Source organism: Ustilaginoidea virens, chromosome 4, assembly GCF_000687475.1.
Source record: "Ustilaginoidea virens chromosome 4, complete sequence".
NCBI classification, from domain to species: Eukaryota; Fungi; Ascomycota; class Sordariomycetes; order Hypocreales; family Clavicipitaceae; genus Ustilaginoidea; species Ustilaginoidea virens.
The window spans coordinates 578,710-605,832 of record NC_057319.1 but is presented as its reverse complement, the minus strand read 5'-3'; the positions used below and the strand labels follow the sequence as shown (position 1 = coordinate 605,832).

The following is a 27,123-nucleotide window of genomic DNA, read 5'->3' as shown; positions in this document are numbered from 1 at the left end:
ATAGTCATAATCAAAGAAGTAATCATACCTTTGACCGGTGACCTCACGGTACTTGATACCACGCGCGCAACCCTACGTACAACTGGGTACCCCTTGGTGAAACCAACATACCTAGTAAAAATATAAGGGAAGTCACTCACTATAGAAAAATATATATAAAGATACTTATAGTCTAGTGGCTACTATAGATTAAAGGATCTACTATTATTTATTAGCGTATCTCTATATTATGAAAGAGCATTGGTCAGGTCTGTTAAGTTATTATGGGGGGGTCGAATGACTAGGGGGGGGCATAGGTCGGTTGATATGTAGTCTCGAGATGGGGCTAGGCTAGGTACCTGGCAGTTCTTTGTCTAGGAGGTAGGGTCAATAGGTGCCTTACGTTAGGTTTAGGTAGGTTAGGTTAGGTTAGGTTAGGTAAGCTAGGTACCTGGTAGGACGTAAGCACCAAGGCACAGACATGTGGAGATGCGGCGCAGCGGCAGTGGGAACACCGACTTCTTTCCCTTCATCTTAACAGGTAACTTTTGCGTGCGAGCGAAGCTTTGCCAAAGCGTGCGCCCCCAGTTGGCAACCAAGACGCGATTCCTTACCCGCGGGTCATGAATCGCGGGGGGAAAAAATAATAATAATAAAAATAATAAAAAAATAATGAATGAAAGAAATGAATGAATGAATGAACAACTAAACGAGATGCATGGTGACAACTGTTTTGGATTGGAGAGCCGCGAGTCCACGGCCAAGAGGTACGGTACAGTAGGTAGGTCACGCCAGGCGCTAGCCGAGTATTTCCCGTTGCCCACTTTTGTACTCCGCGACGCACCACGCTGCAGTAGCGCGACTGGCAACCAGCTGCAACTTCTGGACGTTTTTCTAGCTTTGATTTCGGCTACGTCTTCATGACATACATGTAGCAAGCGACATCTTTTCGAAACTGGCACTTGAAGAAGCCTTGAAGCCTTCCCCCGCCCGAAGCAGGGCCGCCGTGTCTCCGTATCGTCGACCCTTCACTGATCACGCCTCTACCATGTCATCGAAACGAAGCTTGCCCCCTTCTTTATCAGAGTCGCCGGATGTTAGCTCCAAAAAACCCAAACTTGGCCCGGCGCATAATGACCACCCTGGGCCTGACAGAGCCATCTCGATCATCGCCGAGAAAATTGGCTCCATTGTCGCCGCCGAAATTGGAGACGAAATTGCTGCCCGGAAATCTCTTGCCCCGACGCATCACGCCAACGCAAGAGCTGGTATCCAAAGGTCCATAGCCATGGTCTTGAGACACGACGGGTTTGCTTCCTCCACACCAGAGGCTATGGAAAGCTTTACTGGCCTGGTGGAAACTTGTTGGTCTCAAAACCCTCATCTCCATTACCCCCCCCCCTCCCAAATTTGCTAATCGGTCTCTCAGATCTCGCGTCGTTTATCCAAGAATGCAAGAGATTTGCACTTTCTTCTCGTCGAGATCACCCGAATCCGACGGACTTTGAGGCTGCTTTGAGGCGGTTTAATCTGCCCATATCATCATTGAAGCCACACCTAAAAAATCCAATACACGTCAATCAACTTGTACCAACCTACGACAATGTCCACGTCGCAGAGGAGGATGCCTACACAACCCTTCCACTCCTAGGTCCGGAGCTCAGCGGCCAAGCAGACAAGGACGCGAGAAAATACATTCCACCGTCATTTCCCGACTTTCCAAGCCGCCATACTTACAAGTTCACGCCTCAGGAGGACACGAGCGTTAGGGATTCTAAGAAAATACGAGAGGAAGCCGCAAGGACCGCACAACAGGGCGAAGATGCACTCAGACGCTTGGTCCGAGCCTCCAAGATGCGAAAACAAAAAGAGGCCAAATCCCTGGTTGAAATAGATGATCAAGGCAAAGAACGCTTTCGCTTATGGGAGTCTACCATGAGACGCTTCACGGGAGCTGATCCTCGCATCGAAAACACCAATCAAGCCGAAATTGCCGATCACAGCATGATTGTGAATGGCGATGCTATGTTTGCTCGAAAAGAAGTCTCACGTCTCGGCAAACGATCGGCGCCACTACCTCACTCCACCGTTAAATAATACGAGGCGTCTCCTCTGTACAGTCGTATTGCCTCAGTTAGATGCGGGCTGCCATGTGCGCTACTTGCTGAGCTACCACAGGTTGTACAAGTTGGAAACGTCATTGCTCCTTCAGATTCGGTCTCGGAGACGAAGTTTTTTTTCTTTCCCTGGTTGTGATACCCCTTTTGATACGGCATGCATACCTCCTAGGTTGGGGCGTATGTTCTGGGCTTGGGCGCGAAGGAGTTTTCTCGGCTGGCTTTGCAAATGGATCTGGCACAGGTTTATAAGAGGAACAATTATTGCGTACTGATGCTTTTAGACCACGGCTCAAGCTGGCATCGGACAATGAAAGCGCTACTACGTCTGATGGCGGATGTAATGGAGGTACGGTTGCATAACGGCATATGGGCGTTTTCGACTTGAGAAAATACACGACATGTTGGCACAATAACAAGCTCGTAACAGAAAAACAAGGACTGCAGCTTGTTGCGTGTAGACATTGTCGATGACGAAGCGCTGAATGTCACTGGCTCAAACTATTAGTGTGCTCTAAACATTGCTCTAGCCCATCGTAGCGAAGCGCCTCCTTTGTTTTTTTTTGTTTTTTTTTTGTCATTATTACTATTATTTTATCCCCCCGGTTTTGCAATACTTGGTAGCATCCAACGACTAACGGCTCAAAAAGGTACAGAGTACTTGTCATGCTATTGCGGGACCGGGCCAAGCGTGCGGGCGGCCCTAATTTTCCACACAAAAAAATATCCCAAATTCTGCCGAACCAGGTTTGAGACCAAGCGACCCAGTCGATTTTGCAGAGCCCGAAGTCCTCACGAAACCCCTTCTGACTTTCTCTCCTCCCCCTCCCACTGCACTTTCCGACTTTTGTTGCATCGCCTTCGTCAACGTCGCCATGGCTGAACAATTGATCCTCAAGGGCACTTTGGAGGGCCACGTATGTTTTCCGTCCCTTTTTTTCTACATGCTACGCCATCTACATACTCGAGATTTCGGATCTGGTGACGAGTCGCTAGAATGAATCCAGGAGTGGCAGAATGGACAAGACAGCGATTCACGATTTGACCTGGCAAACCGACTTGCTGACTTTGTGGGCAACAGAATGGATGGGTTACCTCTTTGGCCACCTCCATGGAGAAGTAGGTTCGATGCTCAAAAAAGTACCTCCTTCTCGAGAGGCGACCGATATATACTGCAAAAAAAGAAAGAAAGAAAAGAAAAAAGCCTGTTCGAAACTCGAGGTTGATGACATGCAAACATGCGGTGTGCTAACATGGAGTTTCCGTTCCTTGCAGCCCCAATATGCTCCTGTCCGCTTCTCGCGACAAAACCCTGATTATCTGGAACCTCACCCGCGACGAAACCCAATATGGCTACCCTAAGCGATCCCTAAAAGGCCACTCTCACATCGTCTCGGACTGTGTATGTTTTATCAACATCCTCCAAAAGAAATGGCATCTGCCCATTTCTCGTCGAAGAATGGGCCAAACAAGCTGGGAACAAGTCGGGCTGATGCAGTGTTGAACAGGTCATCTCGTCTGATGGTGCGTACGCTTTGTCCGCTTCTTGGGACAAGACCCTCCGCCTGTGGGAGCTTGCCACTGGCACCACCACTCGACGATTCGTCGGCCACACCAACGACATCCTCTCCGTCTCCTTCTCTGCCGACAACCGCCAGATCGTCTCTGGTTCCCGCGACCGCACCATCAAGCTGTGGAACACCCTCGGAGACTGCAAGTTCACCATCTCCGAAAAGGGCCACACCGAGTGGGTTTCCTGCGTGCGATTCAGCCCCAACCCCCAGAACCCTGTCATTGTCTCTGCTGGCTGGGACAAGCTAGTCAAGGTATGTTGCCATGGCGTTGATAGAGTCCCATGACCTGTGGGCCAAGGGTGCAGAAACAAAACCTACCGAGTTCTACATGATGTTGTGCAAAATTCTCAAAGTATTTGCTACTTCAGAGCCTTTACGGCAATGAGACAAACCAATCACCTTTGCCTGATTTTTCCTCTTGATTCACCTCCGATCTTGCGAGAGGTCGATCAATCTCGGAAGTCCTTTTCACTCATCTGCATTCTTGGCCCAAGTCATCAAGTGGTTTCAACTTGAAACCGACGCAGAAATGCTAACTTGGAGGTTTTTTTTTTCCCCTTTCTTCACCAACTAGGTCTGGGAGCTCTCCAGCTGCAAGTTGCAGACCGACCACATCGGCCACACTGGCTACATCAACACCGTCACCATCTCCCCTGACGGCTCCCTCTGCGCCTCTGGTGGCAAGGACGGCACCACCATGCTCTGGGATCTTAACGAGTCCAAGCACCTCTACTCCCTCAACGCCAACGACGAGATCCACGCTCTCGTCTTCTCCCCCAACCGATACTGGCTCTGCGCTGCCACTGCCAGCAGCATCATCATCTTCGACCTGGAGAAGAAGAGCAAGGTCGATGAGCTCAAGCCCGAGTTCACCGCTGTCGGCAAGAAGAGCCGGGAGCCCGAGTGTGTTTCCCTCGCCTGGTCTGCTGATGGCCAAACTCTGTTCGCTGGTTATACCGACAACGTTATCCGCGCTTGGGGCGTCATGTCGAGGGCATAAACGTCCTCACTTGTTTTCTTTTCCTTGGGGCTTGTCCTGAAACTCTTCTTCGTATAGTAATGCGAGGGTAGAACAGAGGAGCTCGGGATGACTGACAGGGGAAATGTACTACGCGAGAAAGGGAAAAAAAATTATCCAGTGATTCATAGGTGCGGAGGAGGGGAAACGCAAACGAATCAAACACCCTGTCAAGGCGGGATTGAGTGCAAAGATGCTGGTGGATCATTGGTGAGGCGTCATATGGCTGGCTTCTCCTCGTTTTGGTCTTCTTTATTGATGTGAAGGAAAACGGGGAACAAATAAAAATCTATCTGACGAGGCATGACGTGTTGCTGTTTAGACAGCCTCTGAAGGCAGGATAGGCATGTATGCTTTGTTCTTCCAATAAAGAACTCTACTTTATCGCTTCTTTTCCCTCTCCTTACCCTCTCCTATGCATTATAGCGGTCCTTTTCTTTTTCTTTTTTTTTGTTTTTGCCGCGGAATTCGCTTTATTTGAAAGGCTTATATTATACTTGCCGTAAGAGTACCCCGGCGTGGGAGCTTTCTTTTTTTTTTCCTTTGGCTAGGAGTGTTTTTCTCAATTGCTTTTTATTTCTTCCAACTTTATTGGTGGTCCGACCATGCAATTTTTCATCTACCATACATTTTGAAGCAGGGACACCACCAGCTGTAGTGGTGGATTCTATCAGTTTGAGCGGTCTTGTCTTCTTCACCTCTGTCGTCATCTACCTCCAGTGGCTACACTGCACTCCGTTCCGAATGTTTCCTCTCATTAAAAAAAACAAGGATAGTAATACAAAACGTTGTTCTTTTTTTGACGTTTCGTCCGCGCAACCACCCGTAGTGATTGATCCCGGTGAGCCGCTGCAGTACTTTGACGTTGGGCCTAGCATCCAATTACCCCCGGGGCGCACGGAATGTATCTTGGGGCGAATCCTGATCCCGTATCTCTTGGGGCCTTTTGAGGCTTTACATGAACGGCGGCAGGGAAAACGGGTAGCTTGGGTTCTTGATGCGGAAAACGCTAAGCAGGAAGCCATAGATGAAGAACATGGCGGCTCCCCAGACAAGGACAGCAACAGACTGCGACTTGGCATTGGTCATGCGGGGCACCTTGTTGGCAAGGGCAATGGTGCAAAAGCTCAGGAGGCCGTCTTGGAGTGGCAGCCCGAGGTCAGTATACGGAGTAGAAAGCGAGCTGCTTGATTTTATCCAACGAGGGGGGGCAAGCTTACATATGGCAGCGACGATCTGGGTCTCGAGTCCAAGCTGGTTCTGGAACCCACCAGTGAAATAGTTGATGCCCCCCTTTCCATCACCAGCAACGTAGGGAACCTTGCGAATGTGGTTGAACATGTGGCCGCTGATGAAGAGGAGAATGGCAATCATGCTGCCGGCAGCCCAGAGATTGCGGCTCTGGATCAAGGGAAGGACGTAGGGCGACGCCGAGACGGCTACAGTAATCGCACCGGCCAGAAATGTGAAGAGCGATCCCAGCTTCATGTAATTCACGGGACGCTTGAGCTGGGGATGAGGCCGGCCGGGGAGATGGCGTGCCAGCCAGGCATGGACTTGGTCGGCAGAAGCCGGTCTAGGTGAAAATCGCCCGTGTCAGCTGCGTCTGCTTCCCCCCAACCCTCTTCCTCTTCTTTCTAAACCCAAGACAAGGCGGGGCCAACACTGGCAAGCGCGGGTTTTCTTACCCCCTTGTGAAATCGTATCGGACAGGCTCGACGGAAGCAACGGCGTGCGGTCCAGTGGTCGGCTGGAACAGCAGCAGAACAGGAGCGGTTTGGAGCCCGAGCTACGTGCCACCACGCAAAGCAAGCGGACGGATCAGTTAGTCAGTGTCCCCTACTTTCGGCTCGTTTCCCATACCGACACAAAGATGTCTCTACCCTCGGTGAAGTCGAGGACGGCAAAGAGCAGGCGAGACTCGTGGTTGCGGTCGCCCTTGGCCCAGCTCTGAGCGAGCAGTTCCCACTCTGGCTTGAATTCCCGGCAAACCTGGCAGGAGAACCGGGCCTCCTGGGCGGTCAGGACGACGGCGACGGCGTAGTCTCGGGGATTGGCCGTCAAAGACTTGTAGGAGGCGGTGTTGAGCTGGATGGGAGTCGCGGTACGGGATAGGCGGGAGAAGTCGGCGAATCGTTCGTGGCTGGATTTCTCGGCAGCAAGGGCGCCGGCGACGAGCGCACAGGCCGATGCGAGGGTCGGCAGAAAACGCATCGTGGGCCGCGGGGAATGGGGGTGGGGAGAGGAGCAGCACAGTCGTCGTGGGCGCCAATTGAGGTGTAAAAGGACCGGCTTCGGGCCAGAGTGGTGAGAGCGAGGTGGTGGAGCTATCTTGTCCAGCTTCATGGCATCACTTGAGGCTGAGGTGGCCTGACACACAGGAGTACCTACGAAGGGCCCAAGGTACCCTACCTAGGTAGGTAGATACCTAGCCAGACCTAGAGATAGTTGTGCTCGACGAGGTACACAGGAGGTGAGGTAGGTACCGGCTACGTCGCTCCGTCCCGAGCTCTTGCACTGGGGGGCTAGCTTAGTCAGCGGGCGAGGCGACTTCTGGACGCCAAGGGAAACTTTCTAGTTCAAGCTTTTCGATGGATGGCGGTATTTCTAACCACGCTTTCGACGACAAGCAGCCTGAAGAGCAATCCCAGAGGCTCACAATAAGGCCGACAGTGGCAGTGACTCCTGCTCAGCTCTTACCAGAGATGGGGACTTTGAGAAGACGTCAACGGGTTGCGCAGGTCACGTGCACAGGGTCAGCTTGACGGGTGCCACATCACGCTAGTCCCAAAATAGCATCATGTTTACTTGGAGTCGTTCGTGCGGTTTGGCCCCAGCAAAACACAAATGCACCCCAAGAGCAAGCACTTAGCCCAAAGGAAGTTCAGCCAGCATCACCAGCGACATCTTGACTAGCGGCTCAGACACAGATTAGACAGTACATATTCAGCGGCAGCCACACCGCATAGCAGATTCCGACCTTGTACGATCCTCGTCGCGACGACTAGCGCGTGTCCTTCCCCCCCCCCCTCCCTCCTCGGCTTGGAATCAACAACCACGTTTTACCCCACCGTTGGCTGAGCCCTGCCGCGGGACGTCGCCAAGCAGGACAACGCAACGCACTTCCGTCATGGGCAGCAATTCAGAGCAGGTAGTATCAGCGCCTCAGATGGCTGGGGGGGACGTCTTTTCGGTTGCTGACAGCAATCAGCGCATGGCGCGCATACACCAACTCGAAATGCTGCGCCAAGCCGCCCTGCACAAAACCAACTCCATCACTCGCGACGAGCAGGCTCGGCTCATGCAACTACGCATGCTGACGATGCGCGACGAAAACTCCGACTTGAGAGAGCAGCTCGGCCAGAGAGACTACAAGATGATGGCGCTTACCAGGGACACTGACCAGCTGCGGCTGGACCTGGACCACAGCAAGCAAACCGTTCGTGCGCAGGAAGCACGACTCAAGAAGCAGGACATTGACATGGCCAGCCTCAAGGTACGACTACGCGCCTACCCAGGGTGTTCAAAAAAAAAAAATGCTGCTTCGCCCCTGCTGACTCGGAGAGATCACAGAGTGAAATCGAAGCGTTGAACGTGTCCATGCAAGATTCGGGCAAGGTTTTGCAGGAAAAGTTTGCCTTGGCAAGGGAGCTGGATCGCCTCAAGCCAGAGCTGGAGCATCTCCAGTCGCAGCTCGCGACTTTTCAAGAAACGGTAGCGGAAAAGAACAATCTTCGTCGACAACTGGACTCTGTCGAGGTTGAGCTCGAGAACGAGAAGCGGTCCAGGCAACTCTTGCAGTCCACGAACGACGACGACGCCGCCATGGCAGAGCTGACATGTCGACTGCAAGATGCCGAGAAAAAGCTTGCCGCCGAGAAGAAGGAACGTCAAAGGGCCGAACGGGAGCACGAAAGGGAACTGGCGGCCACCAAGGCCGAGAACGAGCGGTTGGAGGAGCGCATCTCCAGCCTCAAGGAGAAATCAAGGTCACTTGCGGCCGAGCTGAAGGCGACGCGAGAGCAGCTTGATGATGATGCCGCATCAGAGACGGCGGTTGCTGTCAAGGCGCCATCTGCTGCGGGCCGGTCCGCCGGGGAGAAGCCAAAGAAGGCCATGGCACTGGCGGCTGCAGCTGACGTCGGCAAGAAGCGTCGTGCTCCTGCCATGTCCTTTGAGGAAGTCACGATTCAGACCCCCGGGAACGATGCCGTTGCGCGGGAGAGGCCCGCCAAACGGCGCGGAATCGAAAAGTCAGCTGTTGGCGAAAAATCCGCCTTCTCCGTCACGCCGTTCCTCAACCGAAACAAGTCTCTCTCCGGCACTGAGGAGTCGCCAAACATGGTCGGCGTCGGAGCCGAGGAGGAACCCGCTTCGGATGCTGCCGCGGCGCCTGAGCCACCGTCACCGTCAGAGTCCGAGGAGGAAGCCCCCAAGCCCAAGGTCTCGTTCAAATCGTCCGTATCGGTCAAGTCTCCGGCCAAGGCGACCAGACGCCGCGGACGGCCGCCAAAGGCAACGCCACTGGCCGAGTCGACGCCCGCAAAGGCTAACAGAGCCATCAGGTCAAAAGGCACAACACCCAAGATCAAGTCCATACCAGAGGTCTGTGTGGACAAATCTGGCCATGACTCGGGCGCAGCCGACCAAGAGAATGCGCCTGTCGCGGCTGCCAGGAAGGCCTCGGCATTGGCTCAGCCCAAGGCGGATGAGCCGGAGGCCAAGAGGAAGAAGCGCAAGCTGCTCGGCGCTGCCAACACCACCCTGTTCGACGATGACGACAACGATGCAGAAGCCCAGCCCAAAGCACAGCCGCCGGCGGCTGGTAAACGAACAAGAGCTCGTCTCGGCGGCGGGGTAAGGAATGCGTTTGCAGCTCCTGCTTCGTTCTCTCCGTTGAAGAGGGACAGGAGGGGTGTTAATGCCAGCTTCCTGGTGTAGCGTCCACGGGCGAGTTGTGCTCGGGACTGATGGCTTACGAGATATGACAGCGGGCTGTTTGGTACGGTGGGGATTGCGCATTGTTATGAGGCATCATTGGAGTTTTTCTTTTGGGTTTTCTTCTTCTTCTTCTTATTATTATTATTCGAATCTTGGATCTTGAATATCACGGTTAGTTAGGGAGGGTATCGTGGACACATGATGGCGGGCGCCGTCACATGTGTTTGCTAGATTCAGGAACACCCCCTGCCCTCGATCAAACAGCCAATGGACACCATCTCAGAAGCAGAAAATGCCATCTGTCGCTATTACTCTCACGCAATTATCTAGTCACCCTTCGTGTTAACTAGCATCGCGACATGTCCTGGCCGCGGTGGACGGGTTCAGGGTAGCAGGTTTGGCCGGGAGGTGCGCAGACCCACTTCCGCAGCCAATAAGGTCTCGAGACAAACCAGCTCCTTGAAAAGGGAACCTTTTGATCTTATCCGTGGGCTTTTCGGACAAAGCGACATGATGCCAAGACTCATGTTGCTCCTCCCGTCGCTGTACAGGCAAGCTCTCGCGACAAGGTCCATACCGAGTCTCTGGGCCGCGTGACGACGACCATGCGCCCCGTCGCGGCTCTGAGCTCAACGCCCTGGTGCGGCGGTCGCCCCTCGCCGCGGCTCGCAGGACTGCTTCTCCAGCCCCGTTGCCCAGTCCGCCAGTCGTCATCCAGCTCGCGCTGGAAAGAGCGCCAAGGACGGGACTCGTTTGCGCGCGAGGCCAAGGTGCAAGGGCTGAAGAGCAGAGCGGCGTTTAAGCTTCTCGAGGTGCGGACGCCTTTCTCTTCCATGACATGACCCGCCCCTGTGAGACTTGGGGTTCCTTTTTCCTGCAGATTCTGACTCGGGAAGTCGAGGTAGATGGACTCCAAGTACAGGCTTTTCAAGCCTGGCCAAACAGTGGTGGATCTGGTGAGTGATTGCGACAAGGCACCCTCCCCTTTTCCTCGAGACGCGAGCAACGGCTGACTGAACCCCCCCCCCCCCCCACCGTGTTAGGGATATGCCCCCGGGAGCTGGTCGCAGGTACAGCATGGCCAGATAGATACTGGAGGCCCCGTCGGGAGCAATCGTCTGGATTTCTAACATTGCGCAGGTCGCCCGGGAGCGAACCCGGCCCCACGGCCTCGTCATTGGCATAGACCTGATACCCGCCCAACCTCCGCAGGGCGTGGCCACCTTCCAGGGAGACTTTCTATCGCCATCTGTTCGGCAGCTCGTCAAGGAGTTCATCCACCGCACGCAGAGCCAGGCGCCTCTCAAGCAGGACGCCGCCGACGCCGCCGACGAGGAGGATCCCCTGAGCCAGCCTCTGGACCAGCCCAGCTACATCGACAAGGAGCGGCACGCGAGCGAGGCGCAAAGCCCCGAGGGACACGCCGCCCCCGCAGCGTCGTCAGTAGATGTGCGTTTGCCGATCCGACCAGCCGAGGGGTCCCGCCCCAACTCGTCTGCAACGATGCCCTCGGGCCGCCGGGGGGGTGGCGGGCGGGGAAAAGGCAGCTAACGGTGTCGCAGGTCGTTCTGAGTGACATGTCAGCTCCCTGGCAGCAAACCTCCGGCTACAAGTCAAACACGTTGACCAATCCGTATCATAGGTTGATGAACACGAGTGGCGTTGCGTTTCGCGACCACATGGGCAGCATGGTGAGTGGAGGCGTCTCCGTGTGCTCCGTGTCTCAAGCGCAAGGCGTCTAACGGAGAAGGGGCCCCGGCCGGCCGAAGCATCTCTGCACCGCGGCGCTGCAGTTTGCAAGCGATACGCTGAAGCCGGGCGGCCACTTTGTCTGCAAGTTCTACCAGGGGGCGGACGACAAGCTGCTCGAGGGGAACCTGAAAAGGATGTTTGCGAAAGTGTTTCGGGAGAAGCCCGACTCGTCGAGAAGAGTGAGTCGTTGGCGGCCCTGCGGCACGCCCCCTTCCCCCGCCCCCCCGGCTGTCGACTGACTGACTGACTGATTACTGGGGGGGGCATTTTGCTGATTCCGGAACGTAGGAAAGCAAAGAGGCGTATCTGGTCGCGCTGAAGAGGAAACGGGGGGTTTTGCTGGAACCGGAAGATGCACCTTGAGCGAAGCCGCAAAGCACGGCAAGCACAGGGCTTTGATTGACGAGCGATTCGGCAAAAAGTCCTCATGTAACGACATCATGTCGTGTAACATACATCATGTACATTATAGAACAAAGGCCGACAACGGTAAGAATCACGTGCCAAGACAGTCACAAAAAATAGAGCATGGCGGGTGAATGGCGATGCGAAAAAAATAAAGGCAAGATAAAAAAAAAAGTCATTTACGCCAAAAGCCACGTTGTATTTTTGTCGTGATACCGAGCCACGCCTGTTCCATGCAAGTCCCATACGAAGCACAACACCGGCGGCACCAGATGCCCCCCCCTCGGTCGCTGCCGTCCAAGCTTTCACCACAACGACCCGCGTCCACAGGACGATTGCTCCCCCCTCCCGCTCAGCCACCTTAGACCTTGAAGCCGCGAGAGCGTCTTCGGCCACGAGCACGCTCAAACTTGCGGCCCTTGGAGACGACGTACGGTTTCTACAATGGGCATTGTTAGCAGGGGGAAAGAAATTACACATGTGGCATGTAGCCTTCGGCAACGTGTTTTCTTGCTGACCTTGTTCTTGTGGGGTCCCATGCCAAAGTGCTTGACGGCCTCGCGGCTGTTCTTGGGCCCGCGCAGAATCAGCGTGTTGCTACCCGTGGGGGCGCGGAGGGCCAGCTGGTCCAGGGTGATGGCCTCGCCGCCGGCCTTGATGATGCGGGCGCGCGCAGTGCCGGTGAAGCGCAGAGCCGCGACGGTGACCTTGGGGACGGTCAGCAGGCGGTTGTCGTCGGTGATGGTGCCGACGACGACGACGGTGCGCTTCTCGCCCTCCTTGTTGATGTTGGCGGCGATGCGGGACAGCGACACGGGGGGTCGGTTGATCTTGGACATGAAGAGGCGTCGAAGGACGACCTTGTTGAAGCTGGAATCCGTGCGGCCTGGAGGGGGGAGGTACTGCCTGTTAGTCCGCTGGCCCCTTTGTGAATTTGAGCGGCAATCTCTGCTGCTGCCACATTTGCCCAGCATTCGTCTAGAGAAACAAAGTAACAAACAAAGGGACGTCCGTCTAGCCCAGGGGAAGGAAAAACGTACGAGACAGGAAGCGATACAGCTTCACCAAGAGCTTGAGGTAGACATTGTCACTCTTGGGGTTCTGGCGGTGAGTGCCCTTGACGTGGTGGCGATTAAGATCGATACCTGAAGGCGCAAGAAAAATAGTTGCATCGTCAGCCCTTCCCATTCATGCATGCTCAGAAAAGTATGAAAGCCCGCCTCTCCGAGGGAAACCCGCAATTCCTCGTCTTCCAACTCGATTCGACAGGTCTCCTTCAGCCCGACGTTGTTTGCGTATTCCAACGGCCCTCCCCGTGCGTCGGGGAGATGCAGCGGGCAGGCAGACCAAGTCGCGAGAAGGAAGAAGGAAGAATTGAAGGAAACCCCTCGGGGCGCTTTCGTCCGCAAGAATGGGGGGCCTTTTTGCAAAAAAAACAAGCACTGATGCAAAAAGGTATTCACCCCCAATCTCACTCGCATACGCAGGCTGAAGTTCGAATGCTTTTTCACGTACCCATGGCGGCGGCGGTTGCTGGACGGTCAAGTGTTGTCGATGGGTATCTTTTTTCTCACCTCCGTGATGGTGGGCTGCAAAAAGGACGGGGTGTTTTGGAGGAAACTTCAGGGCTCTGCTCGCTGCCGGGCTGTGATTGGCCGTCGGGCGCGCATGCGGTGGGCGGTCAAGGAGGGCAGTTAGGGCTCGGGGCTGCTGCGCGTTCTAACTTCTGGCCCCTGGGCTGGTTGCGGGTCCGGCTCGGAACTGGACTCCAGCCCGACATCCGTTCGTCACGCTGGGTTTAGTTTGGCTGATTTCCATCTACGTCTCCTCCATCTGGGACGTGACATGGGTTGCACAATGCATTCGTCTGCTCAGTCCAAATGTTTGTGAGCACGGTGCTCGTCTATCCTAGCTACGTATGGATCCAAGTACTCCGTACTCTGTCTACAGTACCATTCCTCTGCTCTTGGGGTGTCTCCCTCCATCTAGACGCAATGGTCGACTTCCGACAATGACCTGCCGCCGCCGCGACCTCCCGTCCCAAATGCCAATGACCGACCACGTCCCCCTCCTCTCCAAAGCAAATCTGTAGCGTTTTTTTTTTCTTTGACGAGTTTTCTAACAATAACCGACCGCCCAGAAAGGACTACCAGCTCAACATAATGCCGGAAAGAACATAACCCGGACAAGACGAGAACAACAGAAAGCACGGTAAGTGTATGCGCATGTGTGTCGAAACTTCCTGGTCGGAATGACAAACAACGATATAAAAAGGAAATATCAGAAGAAAACAGAAAACCCAAGAAAGAGAAAGAAACAAAAAAAAAAAAAAAAGTATAGATTGGCCCACACCATTTCAATGCATTGTTCCGCGCTTCTTCATCTCCAAGGTCTCAAGTCTTTTTTTTTGTACATCGCATTACAGGGCCTGTTGGCTCACTTCGGGCTTCACGCTGACCAAGAAGTCGCGTGTCATTTCAAAACTCAACCAGCTGGAAGCCATGCTGGGAGCGACCTTGAGGAGATTGGGGACTATGCCTTTGTAGAGTCCCCGAATGCCTTCTTGGCCAACTATGACCCTGATGGCGTCTATGATGCCTTTATACTGGTAACCCATACCAGACATGGTGTTTATTTGGAACCGTCTTCGAAGAACGTCACTAATCAAGAGTCAGTTTCGCGGCCCCCTCCAATGGGTTCCTTACTCGATTTCTGAAACATTGGCGCGCCGTCGGGACTCACAAGGGATAGGTAAATGTCTGCGCAACTGCACCGGATATAGCACCGGCCAACAACTTTCTCCCGGCACTGGGGTTCTGTTCCCCCTCGTACGTAAGGTATTTCCTCACTGATTCGTAAACCATGAAATTGAGACCGACCTGTCATCGGGGCTCATGTTAGCTCTTGGCTGGTGGACACTGGTGTGACCCAATTGGGCCTCTTGGCCATAAGCTTACATATGGCGCCACACCGGCGACTGTCGGGAGGATGCCACGGTAGAGTGCCGGTATACCGCCCTCAGTTTTGTACATGTGAGCCAAGGTAGCCCACATGCCAGGCATCTTGGCGGGTTTCTGTCCCAGCTCGGCGAAACTGGCTGTCTGAATAGATAATCTCGTTCGAACAATATCAAGCGGATACGTAAAGACGACGGATGTGATGCCCGCGATACCACCGCACACGAGACGTGTCAACGCCGCCAGATCTTGTCCCGGGTACGTTTCGAAAATGTTCTATCGTGCGCCAAAAAAAAAAAAAAAAGAAAAAGAAAAAAAAAACTCGTTAGCAAGCATGTTCTGTTCGCAGTCGGGTTATATTGCCGCGCAGATTCCGCGTTTCCAAAGCCCGGCGCATCTTTTCGGGAACAACGTACCCGTTTGTAAAAGTTGTAGCTGCTAAACTGCACAGCAGAATAGGGCACAATACGAATGCAATTGGTCCCGTTGCCGCGCATGAAGCCTCTCCAACCCTCTTCTCTCCACATCTTGCCCAGGGCCTGACCGACTGACAACTTGTACGCATCTCGCCCGGCGCTCTGGATCTGCAGCAAGATCTTCAACCGTTCAAGAGGCGAGACGACTGTTCTGGATACAGCGCCGGCAACTCCGCCACCGCAGAATGCCGCCACGACGGGCTGTGAAATCCACTCTCGAAGCTCGACGAATTGTTGGGGAGGTACAGATTGCGGCCGTTGCGCAAGTCCCGGCTCCGAAGGCGGCATCTGAATGTTTGTTGGAGCCGCAGGAGGCGATTGCAACTGCGTGCCCTTGACTGCAGACATGACGAGGATCCACCTGTGCTCACGAGCCGACACACCACCCTATCTGCTTGCAAAAACCCAACTACTGGGTATCGCAACGCTTCCCCGAATCGCTCAGCCTCAGGTTTAGTGCCGCCCCGACAAGCTGGCATCTAATGCGGTGGCGGGAATTCCGGGAGCTCTCGAGAGCCGAGGATGGGGACGACGGTATATTCGGTGGGCCGTGAGAGGTCGGGTCACGTTTTTGCGGGCGGGCGTCCCTGCGCTCGGGGGAAGGGGGAGTGGGTGGGCAGCAACGGAAAACGAGGGCGACGCAGGGGTCAAAAGAAAAGCAAAGGAAGACGAAATGCTACGAGGACGGGGCCGAGGTTGTCCGCAACATGCTTGGAAGAAGCGCGAAATTGTGCGTCGAAACTTGCGTTTATTGCGTATTTCGTCTTGGGCTGGGGTGGAGAGTTGCCAGAAGTTGAGGTCTTTTTATGGGGCCATTCAGCGGCTATCTTGAGTTTTGCTTGGTTTGAGAAGTCTTTCACCCGCGGAAACTCTATTGGGGCGGTGGACGAAGTGGGCACGGAGTTGTTTGCACAGTGCAGAGCGCTAGGGGATTTTTTTTTCCCTTTTTCTCTTTTGATGCTTGGTGATGGCGAGCCGAGCCGAGGTTTTGACAACATGAGAGGAAAGAGAGTTTTTTATTATAATTATAATTTTTTTTTAAAAAGAAAACAAACCCGAAAAGAACAAGGGCGGGGAGAGATTGCAAGGCTGGTGGCGGGCTGCTGGAACTATTGACCCCAGGAAGTGGGAAGCTTTGGCTGACTTGTTGGTTCGTCCGGCTTGGCAGATGACAAGCGCCCGAGAGGCACCTGGACTTGCCTCTGGATCCATCCTCTAAAAACACCAAACTTCAATGGCATTAGAAGCGTCTGGTCAATACAAACTTCAACGGCTAACTGCTGACTGCTGACTGCTGACTGCTGACTGCTGACTGGGACTCCTCTGCCAAAGTGAGAATCCATCGAGGCAGCAAATCAAACGTCGGTCATGGCTTTGTCGCTAAGGCCCCAGACTGCGGCACAGCACGTCTTCTCAAAGGCATTGTCCAATGGCTATGGTGACAAGGCTGCCGGGACAGTGTTCTGTGCTTTGCAGAGTGCCCGGGCTTCCATCATGTTCCGACAGCATCTGACCATCGCGCAATCAAGCATTCGACTTGCCTTGTCAACGGGGATGCGCCATGAAGAACTCGGGGAGTGCAAACATCAATCATGGGCAACAGCAACAGCAACGGCAACGCCATGATGCATCAGTGCGACTATTGCCGACAGTTGGTCCTTCTACACTTGTCCCTCCACGTACGCATCCTCAAGGCACAACAAGTCCCAAAACCAGATTCTTTTCAAATGGAAAAAAACTATAGACCTATTCCTACCGTCCGTACAAACCGATTCCTTACCACTTGAGGTGCGCCGATGTGCTGTTCCACAACAGGCGGTAATCGCAAGCTGCTTCGAGGAAGGTACTACTAGTCCTTCATCTGCATTCGACAGGGTTCTACGTCGCTGCTTCCCGTCTCGATAGACGGCCGGGAACTAGAACAGTATAAAAAGATGAGTAAGATGAGAAAGAGTAGATGGTAGTTTTGTTGCTGCGCGGAATCGCAAGGGTATTGGAAGACGAAAGGACGTGCGCCCCCAGTTCTCCAGTTACGAGACGTATTTCTTTTTAGACGTCTGGGCGAGCGATTTACTCGGCAATATCTAAATCTTCATCGCGAGCCGGAGGGGGGGGACTGTCGTCACCTGCGACACGTCAGAACACCATAAGTGGCGAACACGGGAAGCTCGAAAACATACCCTTGCGGTCGTCACCATTGGTTCCGTTTTCGCGGCGATCGCGGTCGTCTCTGTCATCCTTGGCATCACGATCACGGTCGCTAAAACTTTGGTCAGCGACGGTTGATGTCCGCCTGCAAAGACCCGTATCGCTACTTACCGCACGTCAGGGCTGCGGGAGCGATCACGGTCCCGACGACCGTCGCGGTCGTGGTCACGGTCACGGTCTCGGCGATCGTCTTTGCGTGGCGAATAGTCTCGGGCGCTTCGGCGAGGAGACGGCGATCGGCCACGACGAGGAGACCGGCGGCCACTATCCCGGCCACCATCACGGCCACCATCGCGACCACCATCGCGACCACCATCGCGGCCGCTGTCGCTGCCACCGCCGCGACGATCACGATCGCGACCAGACTCAAATCGCCATGAGGCAGATGGAGGAGTCCTTGCCCACTGCAAATTCGTTAGTGTAACGGCTTCATTGCTTCTGAAACCGGTGCCGAGTGACGAACCTCAATTTTCAACATGTCATCACGGCCGATGCGCTTATTGTGCATCTCATAGTAAGCATCGTCAGCATCTCTTCGGTCTTCGTACTCGACGAAAGCAAAGCTAGAGAGGAGGCGGTCAGCATTAAGGCGCGTGCATGTAGAGCCAGATTACAATAAGGAGACTTACAGTCGGCTGGACGAGGAGCGTGGCGCAGGGATATCGCAACGGACAAGACGTCCATAGCTAGATGATACAATGTCAGTAACCCAATCAGTAGAATAACGTACGTCATTACGGCTCCGGCAGTCAAAGAATTTCAGATGCAGGGCCGCCGTGTTGTTCTGATGTCATGAGCATGTCACTTTTGCACGCGCTGACAGCGCGGGCGAAAAGTTGTCCGGACGGTAAAAAAAACGTCGAGGCGAGCTCGAAAATCGACTTCCGACGATGCAAGGTAGGAAGAAGCAATGGGGACAAGGTGAGATTGGGACGGGTGGACGGGTGGACGGATGGACGAGAGCGACGAGAGCGACGGCACTAGGACGACGACGGGGGGGGGGGAGGCGATCCGCGGACACCCAGCCTATACTAAGGGACAGGATGCCGGGATGACCATCTCTCGTCGGCGAGACGTGTTCGAGGGACGGAGGACGAAGAGGCGAGGTGCGGAGGACGGCAACGAGGGCGAAAAGCGTGAGCGTAGTTGACATACCGTTCGAACTCGTAGGCGAGATCGCGAGCGCGGGTGCCGTGGCTGAAGCCCGTAACGTAGAGCGTGGTGCCGCCACGAGACATGATGTTTGCTACGAGAAATGAGTAGAGGTTGCGTGTAAAGATGTGCTTTGAGTGTCAATCAGAAGGCAATAGATATGACAAGAGGCTTTGTCTGTTGCCGACGATGCAAGGGGTGGTGATGCAGGCTGCTGCCCGTCAGAGAAGATTCAGCAAATCTTTGAAGGAGCAGCAGTGCTCGAGCCTAATTTAGCCGATGAATAACCGCTTGGCCGGATGCATGTGCTGACGTAACAAGGGGAATAGTGGAGACGATTCGAAGCTGAGCCTGGTGAAGAGGTTCCAGCTATCTCCCTCCAAGAGGGAAAAAAAAAAAAAAAAAAAAAAAAGAAAGTGACAGGATAATGTGTTACAGATTTTAATAAAAAACGCTCTAAATCAACAGTGTTGCTATAACGATGGAGCTGAAAAAGGTCGCCAGCTGTCGACTTTCCTCGGAGCAATTGGTCCAACAACTTATCCGCAAGCCCAACCACACTTTTCCAAGCAGTCAACCATCAGCCAAAGGAAAACGAAGCCGCTGCGGCAAGAGAGAGAAACGTCGGACTCCTGCGGGAACCATGGCCCATGGTGTGCTGACGGGGTGTTGTTGCCTTTGAAGTGCACCCTTTGCATGACTCGCGGCAACTTCGGATGGCTGAAGCGAAGTGCGGCTTCAATTATTAAAGCCCGAATATCCGGTGGCTCAACCAACATCCCAAACCGCCGTTTCCGTGCAATCAAGTGAGCTCATCATGAGACCGCGATCCCATCAACCCGTTCCAGCGTTTCCGAAGACACGACCATGTATATTTCGGAAATCACCGTCCCTTTTTCTTCCGCACACCTCGAGCGCCCTACTGACTCGTAAAGACTTATACGAAGCCCCTTTGCTCTTTAGTTCTTCACGACCTCGGCAGCCCAGGCGCTTGAACGTTGGCACGCATCGCTGAATATCCAAAGACGTCAATCGTCGGGGCAAAGCCGTGAGTCAGGCTAGAGCCGCTTGGCAGAGCTGGGGACTTGACGAAATATTAACCTCCCTCTGGTGTTTCCAGCACATCGGACCAGTTGGGTTTCGAGGCGAAGCATCCTGCCATACTACCAGCGCCGTGCTGAAGCTGCGTTCCGCTGTATTTTCGGGATACCTGTAAGAACAGAGCCGCCCCGCGTTGGGGGCTCACGGCTGGACGTTATGAACGCCACCTTGACAACCACAGATGAGCCGCCCCTAGAGCCGGGCCGGAGCTCCAGCGTCCCGCCAACCGATGTCGGTGTTCTCAAAACCAGAGACCCTTCGGATGGGAGTCGCCTTGATCGCCCAAAGTCTCTGGGTGAAGCTCTGCGCGAGGCAGGCGCCTCGCTCGACATGGCTGGTCCGGGGTCCGACACCCCTAGCGAGGAAGACTACGACGAAAATGTTCGCCCGGCTTATACTGGCAACCGACAGACCAAGGCTCAGCACCTTATTTCCGGGACAGGGCACCAGGAGCGTCTTGCGAGACGAAAACCCTATACTGATGCTGAGGAAAAAGCCCTCTCGGCGCGCCTTCCAGCCAGCAGCCGGATCTCTTTGGGGACTCTCGAGTACGCCGCTGACGACGGCGCTCTTCAAAACCTTCTCAAACGGACCTCGGAATCGGCCTGGAGCTTCGAGGCCCCCGCGAAACGAAAGCACAGGTTTCGCGACCATTCCTTCTCTCGTCAGTTCTCCGCGTTTGACCCGCACAACGCGGCCGCGGCAAACAGTCCGTTTCACGGATTTTACACGCTGTTTTGGTTGGCGGTGGCGTTTGCCATTTTGAAAATCTCCGTGAACAACTGGATCAAGTACGGGACGCCGCTGGGCTCCAACGAGATCATGCACACAATGTTCCACCGCGATGGTAAGCGGAGCTGCGTGCTGGAGCTGCTTCAGCCCGCCCTGGCTAATTCTCTCCTCCAGTGCTTGTGCTCTTGCTCTCGGACGGCATCATGTGCGGATTGACCGGCGTCAGCTGGCTTGTACAGAGACTGGTCTACCACCGCATCCTCGACTGGGATCGCAGCGGATGGATCCTGCAAAGCGTCAGCAAAGTTCCCCCTCGCCATGGCCATGAGCCAAGCCCCCAGAAGCTACGCACCAAAAGCGCCAGTAACTGACTTTGATTGTGCAACAAAAGGCATGGCAGACTCTGTTCATCGCCGGAGTTGTCGTCTGGACCCATGTCCGTGATTGGCCCTGGACTCATACCGTCTACTTCGTCCTGCAGGGTATCGTCATGCTCATGAAGCAGCACTCGTACGCCTTTTACAACGGTTACTTGTCAACCATCTACTTTGAGCGTCTGTCGCTCTTGTCGACGCTCAAGCAACTCGAGCGCATCCATCCGTGCGAAAACCCGTCCTCGTCAGAGCCTCCGGTTTCCGCCTTGAGCACCTCGCATCTTTGTGCGCCACCATCAGCTGAGCAACGGCGGCACTCCTTATCCCATGTTCCCTGCCATGAGGAGACAGATATCGACAGGATTGCCAAAGCGGTCAAAGCCAAGGAACCTCTGGACGACGAGCAGATCCGGACTTTTAGACGAATCATCAAATGGGAAGTAGACGCCCTCGCAGACGAACTGCGCGGAACGGCCACGGACGCCGCCAAATCATACCCCAACAACCTAACAGTCGCAGAGCACTACCAGTGGATCCCATTACCGACCCTGGTGTATGAGCTAGAATATCCTCGGTCAGACGCGATCAGCTGGAGATATGTAGCCGAGAAGCTTGTTGCCATGGTTGGCGTCCTGTTTGTGATGAACCAACTAGCACAATATGCCATATGTAAGCAACATACCCATGTCACGCGGCGAAATACGGCAAGACGCTAACGCGACTATCCAGACCCAGTGGTCATGAGAACGGTTCAAATGAAGGAGGATGGACTGTCCCTGGGTGCTCGATTCCAAGAATTTCCGCTCCTGTTGCTGGATCTCATGTTTCCCTTCATGATGGAATACCTGGTATGCCCACGCCCCCCCTCCCGCCAACCAGCCCGCGTCCCTTGAATAGGTACTGACAACTTCAGCTCGTGTGGTATCTTATCTGGGAGACAATCCTCAACATCCTCGGCGAGCTGACGCATTTCGCCGACCGCAGCTTCTACGACTCCTGGTGGAATAGTGGTGCGTGCCCACCTCGGCCTTCCTCTTCCTGCGACGGAACCGGCACTGGAGCTGACCTCTACACACAGTCTCATGGGACCAGTTTGCCCGTGACTGGAACCGTCCAGTCCACGTCTTTCTGCTCCGTCATGTCTATCATTCGTCCATCTCCTCCATGAAGGTCGACAAGCACACAGCCACCCTCGTCACCTTTTTCTTATCCGCGTGCGTTCATGAACTCGTCATGTGGTGCCTGTTCAAGAAGCTTCGTGGATATCTGCTTGTTATGCAAATGTGCCAGCTGCCGGTGAGTTTTTTTGTCTTTTTCTCTCCATTTTTCGGTGTGTTCTTTTTCTTTTTCTTTCTCCCTTTCCTTTTTTCCCCCCTCTTTTTTTGGGTTGTTCTCAAAGGAACAGGCGTGAGTGATGCTGGGCGCAGGGGCTCGGGTTTTGCTGACGTGTTGGCATAGCTCGTGCGACTCGGTCGAACAAAGTGGCTCAAAGGGCGCAAGACACTTGGAAATACGCTGTTTTGGCTGGGGATATTTACAGGGCCGAGCTTGCTGTGCAGTCTATACCTCATTCTCTAAGTGTACTGGCTGAGATTGCGAATTTGCGGAATTTGCTCGCAATGTGTGGGAGCGCAAACATGTGGGAGAATCTTCGTGGCGTGTAGCTGCATTGCCCCTTTTGCCATGGCTAGGGTCTTCAAAACACGGCGCGAGCCAGAGACTGCAAATAACCCCGGAGCGCCGCAAGTCTGCAAACCATTCTGTAAATTTACTTTTATCCATCCACCACGAGGAACCTGCACCCCTGTAGTATTCATCCGCGAAACATGACGTCCAATTTTGCTGTGTCGAACCGATCCCTTGAAAACCCCCCCCCCCCTTTCCCTCCCTTCCGGCGGGTCGTTTCACATCTTTTCGTGCGTTGCCATCAAAGAGCCTGATGAAAAATGTTAATTGACGACACGGGATGACGTGTTGCACCACATTTGCAGAATCATGGGGCAAGTCGAGAAAAAGGGCAAAAAAAAAAAAAAACAGAAACAAAAAAAAAGAAAGAAAGGCAGGGAAAGAAAGAGGAGAGAAAGCAAAACATACCGATAAAAGTGGTGACGAGACGGCTGCGGACCTGGCAAATGTCCTCTGGCACGAGCCAGATGGTAGCGCCAAGCTTGCGAGCAATGCTGATGCTAAGCTTGGCATTCATGTATGCATCCTCGTCCGTCGTGCCGGGCGTCACGATATCGTAGTCGACATAGCTGCTCTTCATGCCGTTGAGCACGTCCAGCAGGAAGATGCCGGACCCAATGGAAGGATCCTTGAACGAGCGAATGGACGAATTGCGCCCGCCCTTTCGAGACATGTCGTTGGCCCAGCGGACCATTTCGAGGTCCGTCATTTCTCGCTTGCCGAGCTTCTGCGCCAGTGACGACAGAGTTACCGTGATGTCTTTGCGCATGAGCTGCCATACCAGACCGAGGGTCAGGGTCCTCTGACCATCCGTGATGTCGGCGCCCTGGATACCGACGAGGGAGAAACCGTTCTGCTTGCCGAGCTCGATGGCGTAATTCGTGTTTTCCACGGCCTTGAATCTCATCATTTCGCCGCCGTGGGCGGGGAGCTTGTTGGCGTGACGCCAGTTGACGGAACCCTTGATGACCTTGTCGTATGCCTGGAGGAGGATGGTGCCGTCGCGCAAGTCGTCAAAGAAGGAGACGACAGCAGGCTGCACGTCCAAGCTGTTGAGCCAGAGAGTAAAGACTCTCGCTTCGCGCTCGCCTTCGGCGTCAAAGTCTTCAACTTGCAACTTCTCCTCTTCGGTGATGGGGTCCAGCGCAGGGTGATTGTTGAACAGATTGGCGACAAATGCGAGGTTGAGCTTGGGGTTGCCGGCCACCAGAGACTTGGGGGTCAGGAACTTGCGGCAGCCGAGCTTGTCTGCTTCCTGGAGGACCTCCTCGGCGCGCTGGAGCAGATCGTGCGTCTGCAGGGGCTTTCTGGTGCAGCCGTACTCGGGACCAATCTGGGCTATTAGGACGGCGTAGTTTTCACCATCCTTCACATCGCCGGAAAAGTTGGAGACTCTTTACCAGAGGGGAAAAAAAAGGACGCTGCATGGTTAGCGCGAAAGAGTCCACATGCATCAAGAGCAATGCTAGAGAAATGCTTCGCAGACGGGGGAGCAGAAAAGGGCCATCGTACCGTCTAGGCCAATTGGCAGCTTTGAGGTGGTAGTTGAACCAACGAAGAAGAATCTGTTCCGGAGGAAGACGCAGAAACTGTTCCAACGTCTCGTCCTCGTCCAATAGTCGATAGAGTTCAGGGTGAAGCTTTATATCAATCTTGCCCAAAAGACCGCGCCGTATGATCTGCCAGATGAGGCCGAGGATGAGGTGTTCACGAACTTCGATGATGTCGCCGGCACCAATGTTGACAACAGAGCAGCCAATACCCTTTGCGGACTCTATGACGATGTTGTTGTTCTCAGTCATTTGGAAGGCGTTTAGGGACTTGGTCTTTCGTCCAGCAACATTGAGAACCCGCTCGTCGATGGTGTCGGGCACGCTGTCGTTGATGAGCTTGGCCAGAACCAAGCCGTCCTTGCATTCGTCAAACATTTCAAACGTGTCTGTGGGGAAGGGCAGGCGGTTTCCGATGTCAGCATCGCCGGCCAAGACGGCGTTGATGTGGCGCGTGAACTCGGTCCGTTCATCCTCATTGATGGTATGGGTGATGTTTGCGCTGGAGCCCTGGACATGGATCTTTCCGCTGACACTTCCTTTGGAGCCATGTCCCCCGGTGCGCTGAGCCACGACACCACCGGGGCTGGCTGGGGCAGGAGCCGTGGAGACACGCCTCTGAGCCGGCAAGGAGTCTCGCAATCTGGCGATGAGCTGTGCACGGATACACGCGTGGTTAGCAATGCCCAGTGCTGACGGACGGGGGAGCCCGGACTGCATCTCTTTCTGGAGCCAAGCAGCGACGTACTCCAACATAGTCTTCAAGCTCAACACGCCGCGACGAGTCTAGCTCAACCTCCTTGAGGGCTTGTCGCACGACGTCATACGGCTGGTTTTCGCTTTGTTGGGTGGCCTTGATGGTAGTGGCCTCGTCTAGGTACCCTTTGTCGTCTACATCAAGCCGTTGAAAGGCGTCGGACAGGGAAAAGATTTCGTTTTGGGGAAGTTGAGGAAACTTCCTGCGCGAGAGTGCGAAGGAGGAAGCGACAGTTAGCTATTCACAACAGGACTCGTCGGGGTGAAGGTTGTTCAGGCAAACAACGGACTTTTGTAGTTTGAGGACATTCATGGTGGGGGTTGTTGGGACTCGAGAGGGTCGCGATGGACCAACCCACTGAACACGCGTGCGCGGACCGAGAAAACGTGGACGAAGGATGAGAGAAGAGAGAAGAATCCTATGTTTTGTGGAGGTTTTGGGTGCCGGCTGGATTTTTCTTCGTTTTCCTCCCTCTTCTTTGAGTGTTGGTCTGTCTGTTCTCTGCAATATGGCGAGAACAAAGAGGCACAGCACAGCACAGCACAGCACAACACACAGCCTTGGCGGGGATGACCATGACAAGGAAGCTGCGGCTGGCACTGATGACTGGCCGCCAGCGGGGTACGAAGAGCTGAAGAACTTGGAGCACCCAGGCCGTGCAGGTGACCCCACCTCCAGGTACCTTCACGCCCAGCAGCTTTCTAGGAGGTACCAGACCTAACCTACCTTGTACTTGTAGCGCCTCGTCATGGCGTCTGGCAGCTTACGTTGTCGTCTGGAATTGGTCTGGCTTGCTAGGCTAGGCAATCTTGGTAGGCAATCTTGGTACATAGGCAACCTTCGAAGTTTTGACCGGCACGCCCGGGAAGCTGCGGATTCCAATGCCAAGACTGAGGCCTAGATGGATGTCGAATGCATGCAAAGACTCTGCGATGGATGCTGTGTAAATCTGAATACTGCCTCCTCAAACCCTACAGAAGCTGTGCTCATGTCGCCAACATCTCAGGCCCAAAAACAGTGAGTGCAGCTGCGGAGCCGATCGATCGTATGGAGGGAGTACCAGACCTCTGGGGACTCGTGTGTACCGTGTACCAGGTACCCGCCTGGCTCCTACGTGTTTGATCAATTTCACAAAACCAAAAGGCCGGGCAGTTAATGTACCTAAGTTTGAGGCTCGAATAGAAACTTCTTCTAGCGGCGCAACACGTCGAGCAAAGCCAGCCACCAGACACCAACCGATCAAGATCAGCCGCATGCCTCTCTAGGTACTAAGCACGAAGCACTCGTACTTGATTTCGAAATCATCACTACCCGAGGCTTGCTTCTGCCGTTACAACGAGTAGATTTGCCAGGCAGTGGGCAGATTGCAAAATTCGCTGCCTCGTCCACGTCACTCATGTCGTTGTGTAGAGCGTGCCAGGAACCGCTCGTCATTCAGCTCAACGACGATGCTAATGACGAAACCGTCGAGGATGCCAAGACGGTCCCTGACGACCTGGAGCTACGCTGCCAATGTCACTTCCACTGGTAGGCGCCAGGACAAAGCATAAGAGATTGCGCCAAACTTTGCCCGACTCGCCACTGACAATGCCGATTTAGGGAATGTCTGATGGAAGAAGCATCCTCGGTTGCTTCGACCCTCAAGTGCCCCTGCTGCGAAAGCTACCTCGCCACAAACAAAGCAGGAGCATCCGCCGCCAACCAGCCGCGCGAGAGCTCGGACAGCGCCGTTATTCTTGCCCAGTATAGCAATGAGGGTGGTATTCAGAGGGACATCAACCTTATGGATTCACTCACCGAGGAAGCCTACCTTCAAGCCCATCCTGAAGCTCGCCCTGCGAGAGCATTCCACGTCATGTGTTCAGAAGGTGATATTGCAGGCATGATTGACCTATTACGGGACGAAAGCGAGCAAGGGGCCGATGTCGGCAGCATCGTTCGTTACCAGGATCCCTTGGCCAATATGAAGAGCGGCCTTCATTTATCTGTCGAGAAGCAGCAAGAGGAGATTGTCTGGACCCTTTTGTGGTTGTCTTCGACCTTGGCCACAGAGTCTTTTCCAGACCTGGTTCGGCACGCGGCGGAAGAATTCGGGCTAGGCCGCTTGAGCGTTCAGGCCAACGAAGACATTCGGGGTTTAAGAGACTGCCACGGCCGTACCGCGGAGACGATAGCCAAGCAGGATCCAGGGGTTTTGTCGGTCCTCCTTGAAGGGGGGGCGTTGACTCCTTGATTTGGAGGCTTCTCTCTCTCTCTCTCTCTCTCTCTCTATCTCTCTCTCTTGACAATTCCGGGCTCCAGACTCCAGGGGCAGTCAGTTGGCAACTCAAAAGAAAAAACGCGG

The 27,123-nt window shown here is 54.3% G+C and overlaps 11 protein-coding genes across 11 annotated transcripts; 6 read left to right on the top strand and 5 right to left on the bottom strand.

Annotated features, from left to right (window-relative positions):
• Window positions 1-1,027: 1,027 nt before the first annotated feature.
• UV8b_04691 (uncharacterized protein) lies at window positions 1,028-2,076 on the top strand (the record flags this gene model as incomplete). Its single annotated transcript, XM_043142189.1, has 2 exons — window positions 1,028-1,343; window positions 1,409-2,076. The coding sequence occupies 2 exons, from the start codon at window positions 1,028-1,030 to the stop codon at window positions 2,074-2,076; spliced, it is 984 nt and encodes a 327-aa protein (XP_042998123.1).
• An 895-nt stretch (window positions 2,077-2,971) lies between these two features.
• UV8b_04690 (uncharacterized protein) lies at window positions 2,972-4,670 on the top strand (the record flags this gene model as incomplete). Its single annotated transcript, XM_043142188.1, has 5 exons — window positions 2,972-3,013; window positions 3,178-3,215; window positions 3,372-3,498; window positions 3,605-3,922; window positions 4,245-4,670. The coding sequence occupies 5 exons, from the start codon at window positions 2,972-2,974 to the stop codon at window positions 4,668-4,670; spliced, it is 951 nt and encodes a 316-aa protein (XP_042998122.1).
• Window positions 4,671-5,642: 972 nt separating this feature from the next.
• On the bottom strand, window positions 5,643-6,902 carry UV8b_04689 (uncharacterized protein; the record flags this gene model as incomplete). Its single annotated transcript, XM_043142187.1, has 4 exons — window positions 5,643-5,827; window positions 5,909-6,264; window positions 6,377-6,477; window positions 6,552-6,902. 4 exons carry the CDS (start codon window positions 6,900-6,902, stop codon window positions 5,643-5,645), a joined length of 993 nt encoding a protein of 330 aa, XP_042998121.1.
• Window positions 6,903-7,818: 916 nt separating this feature from the next.
• UV8b_04688 (uncharacterized protein) lies at window positions 7,819-9,629 on the top strand (the record flags this gene model as incomplete). The annotated part of the gene is made up of 3 exons (XM_043142186.1): window positions 7,819-7,839; window positions 7,900-8,184; window positions 8,262-9,629. 3 exons carry the CDS (start codon window positions 7,819-7,821, stop codon window positions 9,627-9,629), a joined length of 1,674 nt encoding a protein of 557 aa, XP_042998120.1.
• A 605-nt stretch (window positions 9,630-10,234) lies between these two features.
• UV8b_04687 (uncharacterized protein) lies at window positions 10,235-11,744 on the top strand (the record flags this gene model as incomplete). Its single annotated transcript, XM_043142185.1, has 8 exons — window positions 10,235-10,441; window positions 10,535-10,585; window positions 10,673-10,699; window positions 10,770-11,078; window positions 11,192-11,208; window positions 11,272-11,320; window positions 11,399-11,560; window positions 11,670-11,744. 8 exons carry the CDS (start codon window positions 10,235-10,237, stop codon window positions 11,742-11,744), a joined length of 897 nt encoding a protein of 298 aa, XP_042998119.1.
• Window positions 11,745-12,147: 403 nt separating this feature from the next.
• UV8b_04686 (uncharacterized protein) lies at window positions 12,148-13,305 on the bottom strand (the record flags this gene model as incomplete). Its single annotated transcript, XM_043142184.1, has 4 exons — window positions 12,148-12,225; window positions 12,305-12,672; window positions 12,827-12,931; window positions 13,302-13,305. 4 exons carry the CDS (start codon window positions 13,303-13,305, stop codon window positions 12,148-12,150), a joined length of 555 nt encoding a protein of 184 aa, XP_042998118.1.
• Window positions 13,306-14,205: 900 nt separating this feature from the next.
• Window positions 14,206-15,567, bottom strand: UV8b_04685 (uncharacterized protein; the record flags this gene model as incomplete). Its single annotated transcript, XM_043142183.1, has 4 exons — window positions 14,206-14,446; window positions 14,529-14,665; window positions 14,744-15,019; window positions 15,160-15,567. 4 exons carry the CDS (start codon window positions 15,565-15,567, stop codon window positions 14,206-14,208), a joined length of 1,062 nt encoding a protein of 353 aa, XP_042998117.1.
• A 1,722-nt stretch (window positions 15,568-17,289) lies between these two features.
• On the bottom strand, window positions 17,290-18,665 carry UV8b_04684 (uncharacterized protein; the record flags this gene model as incomplete). Its single annotated transcript, XM_043142182.1, has 6 exons — window positions 17,290-17,345; window positions 17,400-17,479; window positions 17,539-17,831; window positions 17,891-17,990; window positions 18,057-18,113; window positions 18,583-18,665. The coding sequence occupies 6 exons, from the start codon at window positions 18,663-18,665 to the stop codon at window positions 17,290-17,292; spliced, it is 669 nt and encodes a 222-aa protein (XP_042998116.1).
• A 1,171-nt stretch (window positions 18,666-19,836) lies between these two features.
• UV8b_04683 (uncharacterized protein) lies at window positions 19,837-22,364 on the top strand (the record flags this gene model as incomplete). Its single annotated transcript, XM_043142181.1, has 7 exons — window positions 19,837-20,527; window positions 20,587-20,708; window positions 20,804-21,455; window positions 21,516-21,634; window positions 21,700-21,796; window positions 21,865-22,082; window positions 22,245-22,364. 7 exons carry the CDS (start codon window positions 19,837-19,839, stop codon window positions 22,362-22,364), a joined length of 2,019 nt encoding a protein of 672 aa, XP_042998115.1.
• A 326-nt stretch (window positions 22,365-22,690) lies between these two features.
• On the bottom strand, window positions 22,691-25,091 carry UV8b_04682 (uncharacterized protein; the record flags this gene model as incomplete). Its single annotated transcript, XM_043142180.1, has 5 exons — window positions 22,691-22,722; window positions 22,881-23,866; window positions 23,985-24,676; window positions 24,771-24,981; window positions 25,069-25,091. The coding sequence occupies 5 exons, from the start codon at window positions 25,089-25,091 to the stop codon at window positions 22,691-22,693; spliced, it is 1,944 nt and encodes a 647-aa protein (XP_042998114.1).
• Window positions 25,092-26,175: 1,084 nt separating this feature from the next.
• On the top strand, window positions 26,176-27,012 carry UV8b_04681 (uncharacterized protein; the record flags this gene model as incomplete). The annotated part of the gene is made up of 2 exons (XM_043142179.1): window positions 26,176-26,306; window positions 26,379-27,012. 2 exons carry the CDS (start codon window positions 26,176-26,178, stop codon window positions 27,010-27,012), a joined length of 765 nt encoding a protein of 254 aa, XP_042998113.1.
• Window positions 27,013-27,123: the final 111 nt, after the last annotated feature.